Source organism: Corylus avellana, chromosome ca1, assembly GCF_901000735.1.
Source record: "Corylus avellana chromosome ca1, CavTom2PMs-1.0".
Lineage (NCBI taxonomy): Eukaryota > Viridiplantae > Streptophyta > Magnoliopsida > Fagales > Betulaceae > Corylus > Corylus avellana.
This window is the reverse complement of record NC_081541.1, coordinates 42,948,183-42,951,847: the sequence shown is the minus strand read 5'-3', so window position 1 is coordinate 42,951,847 and position 3,665 is coordinate 42,948,183. Positions and strand designations below refer to the sequence as shown.

The 3,665-nt window shown below is 38.3% G+C and overlaps 1 protein-coding gene across 1 annotated transcript; it reads right to left on the bottom strand.

Annotated features, from left to right (window-relative positions):
• Positions 1-1,192: 1,192 nt before the first annotated feature.
• LOC132164940 (uncharacterized) lies at positions 1,193-3,665 on the bottom strand. Its single transcript, XM_059575464.1, has 4 exons — positions 3,559-3,665; positions 2,567-2,736; positions 1,537-2,463; positions 1,193-1,450 (listed from the first exon to the last, which is right to left on the bottom strand). Exons 2-4 carry the CDS (start codon positions 2,725-2,727, stop codon positions 1,348-1,350), a joined length of 1,191 nt encoding a protein of 396 aa, XP_059431447.1. The 5' UTR covers positions 2,728-2,736; positions 3,559-3,665; the 3' UTR covers positions 1,193-1,347.

The following is a 3,665-nucleotide window of genomic DNA, read 5'->3' as shown; positions in this document are numbered from 1 at the left end:
CTAAAGTTGCTGCCTCTCTATGCTTATGACCGAAATGGCTTCCATAGTAAAACAACAAGGCCTTTTCACAAAGCTTCTAGAAGAAGCTCAATGAATGGAGAAGCAAAAATGGGCGTGTGTGAGAGAAACACAAGTAAAAAGTATGGGATGCCATACTGCTGTGGGGGCTACGGTAAGACTCGTGAAAACAAGTCACCTAAACTGACAAAAACCATGTTGAAGATGCAGCTGTATATCTACTGTTGGATCCTCTCTTTTCCACATGACTTACAGTTGCGAAAAAAATGGGAGTAAAAAGAATTTTGAAGAACCTCAAAGCTCTCTGTCACTCACTCGCCTGTACCATCAGTAAGATTGTCTTGATGTTGCTGAGCTTTCACTGAAATTAGGATTGAAACCCTAGCAACAATCCTGACGCTTTTGGCTGCATCCTGACACCTTTTACAGGGGTTTTTTAGTTAGGGCTAACAAAATGAGTTGGCTCACCCGATTAATCTATACACGAACATGAGTCACATGACCCATTTAGGAGTCGTGATTCAAAGCTAGCACGCCATGTAGGAAAAATTTTTTTTTTAATATTTTAATGCAAAATAATAATAATTTTTGCACTGGCGTGCTTGGCACGCCGCGTGCTCTTTTACTTCACCCCCCATTTAGATAAACGAGTTGATGAGTTGACACGATTATAATACGAAAAATAACCGAATAACTCGACATGACCCATCTAACTCATTTAAAATAACTAGGTCATATTGGGTTGACATGACCCAACACATTTGATTGAAAAATAATGTAATAATAATACATTATACAAATGCCATTGATATATCCTTTCAATAAAAAAATTTAAAAAATGATGAGATTTACCAAGTAATCGAATAATACATTACGAAGTAAGCAAATGGGTCATAAACGGGTGACTTGATTATGACCCAAACCCATTTAGATCAAACCCATAACTCGTTAACTTTGTGTCAAGTTCGCGGATCGTACCCGTTTTGCCAGCCCTAGTTTTTAAACTTTTTCTATCCATTAAATACTTAAGGATACCCCTTTTGTAAGAAAAAAAAGAAAGTAAAAAATTGTTTCTAAAGCCTTTTGAAAGGTTTCCTCTTAGTTTTGTTGTTGTTCTCAGCGAGATTTCAAATAAATTCAGATATTATGGGACACTCTGAATAAGAAAACAAAGTACACAATAGCTGGAATCATATAGATATAATCTATATTAACAAGAGCACAACTTCAATAAGTTTTACTCCAAGTGCATTTCTTCACAAACCTATTGGAACAACAGAGGGTAAACACATTGACACCTGAAAATACCTAGTGAGATAGATGTCCAAACTATCTTGCACTTAAAACAGGTTCCGCATCCATGGTTGGCTGTGTTCTTCGAGTGTATTTTAGGAGCAAACCTTCCGAAGAAAGACCAGGTACATTCAGATCCCTGGACAATAGAGTAAATTAAAACTGACTTGCGAAACCAAGAGTAACACTGAGAGGAAAAGGATGATTAAGAAAACAAAATCAAACCTTATGTATGGCTGCAAATCCTTCCACTCCCATTTCGGCCGCTCTCTGAAAAGGATGGAGAATCGCTCGGCCGGTGAAGATGGCAGAGAAGACACGCTAAAGGGGCGAACCCATGTCTCAACACCAAACCTCTCTGTCAAAATTTCACCTTCCAACATATCAAAGCTTGCGCGCATCCCTTCCGGAATCTTTTGCAGCCACTCTGCCATGAAACTCTCAGTTTTCTTCTTCCCTTCTTTCAGAATTTCTCTTGCAAAATGCACACATACCCGCCTCTCATCCAACCTCCACACATGGCTGCCCACACTCTCATCCACCTTACTACCATAGACATCCAAACAATGCCGTGCAAGTTTTTGAGGAAACCCATCAGATTCCAGCACTCCCACTACTTCATCCTCATTAAGTGCATCAAGTGACCAATCATTTAATACTGAATTATGTAAAAGCATCCTCAGAATTGTGTCCATGTACTTCTCATCGACAATTCTCCAATAACTACCAATCTCCACCGCTGAAAGAGCCTGTAATCCAGACCTTAATTCATCGTCACTAGCTTGAACCTCTTGAACAAGATCGTCCCATTTATACAGCCCTCTATTACTTTTCTCTGTCTCCTCCAAATCCTCCATTTCAATCTCTTCCCCAAACCTGTAAGGACTCACAGAGAGAAGCAATTTAAGTTTGTCAAGTCTTGGAGCAACTTCCACAAGCTCCATGCTACCAGGTGCAACTTTGATGACAGACACAACTCCTCGTTCGCCATCATCTTTCCCATCACAATCTAAAGAATCTTCACAAAATTCTGATTGATCTGAAGGGGGTATAAGCAATACTGAATTGGAAGTCCCAACAAACTTCACAGCATAAGTTTTTGACCCAGTGCAGAGAACTGCATCTTCATCAGGCTGTCCTCTTAAGGTTATCCTGGAAAAGGACACCTTAGTCTTTAGATTACATTAAGCGTGCAACAAGTTGGAAATCAGAGACTAACTAGAACCCCAGAATTAAAATTGAAGCTATAGCTTGCCTTTGTTGGAGAACATCTGGGACAAGTTTCTCATCAAGCTCAAGGAGGATCAGATCATCATGAGGACCAAAGAGAGGGTGATAGGCAATAGAAATTGAAGAGCTGGGTTGGAGATTCAGAACTGCTTCTGCTCCTCTACGACCTGGCCGTGGTTGCTCCATCCGCTCTCTCTATTATGATTCATAAGAACAGAGTGAGATATGTGATAAAACATTCACACAAAACTCAAGTCTGGAGTCAAAGTTATCAACAACATTTTTCCACTGTGTTCATAGAGCCTGATAATGTCATTCAACTATGTTCCTATCTACAATCAAAGTTTAACATATAATAAATTAAAGCCATAAAAACCATCATACTTGGGATACTCCTATATATTAAACCTCAAAAAAAAGAAAAAAAAAAGAGGATTCAGTTATCAATGGATCACAACTGCTGAGGAAATTGCAATCAAAACCACCCACCCAATTCAATCTCCTTGAAACATATACCATACAGTTAATTTGTTCCAGAAATTAGTAGCTTAAATACAAATTATTATCACCATGCAAAGGGATAAAATACATGGCTGAAAAAAGCCCAATACATATAACAATCACGATAATAATTGGCCATGTAAATATTTTTAGTCAATAGTATATACCAAACTGTAGGAACAATGTTCAAAAGAGATTCATACTTTTCTGGTTTTCCGCGATTTGGGTTCTTTATGGTGTTTGGTAGCTTAGAAAACTATCCAAAAGAGAAATTAAACTTTTTTTTTTTTAACTCATCTCTGATTTTGTAGTTTTTGGTTTCAAGAAAGCTAAGATCTTGCAAAACCAAAGCCAAAAAAGTTTCCAAATTTCTTCGTGTTTTTTTCTCTATGGGTTTTCCAGCAGTTTCTCGGCAACCAAACAGTGCGTTTGCAGATATTATCTTTTTCTATAAATGAATAATTTCACCGATAATATTTGAATCGGAGAAGAGAATAAGAACAAGCGTGAACTTACATTGATAACTTTGCCCAGTGTATAGTTTCAGAGATTTGTCGAAGAACGTCGCCGTTTTGGATGCTTTGGCTGGTGACTCTGGTGAGGGCTTCAGAGAGTGCGAGGTG

What these genes read in the sequence shown, in the direction of transcription:
- LOC132164940 (XM_059575464.1), bottom strand. Translation starts at nt 2,727, where the DNA reads ATGGAGCAACCACGGCCAGGTCGTAGAGGAGCAGAAGCAGTTCTGAAT. An exon ending in CCAGATGTTCTCCAACAAAG is followed by an intron (nt 2,464 to 2,566) that starts GCAAGCTATAGC and finishes GTCCTTTTCCAG; the next exon opens with GATAACCTTAAGAGGACAGC. An exon ending in GATTTGCAGCCATACATAAG is followed by an intron (nt 1,451 to 1,536) that starts GTTTGATTTTGT and finishes TCTATTGTCCAG; the next exon opens with GGATCTGAATGTACCTGGTC.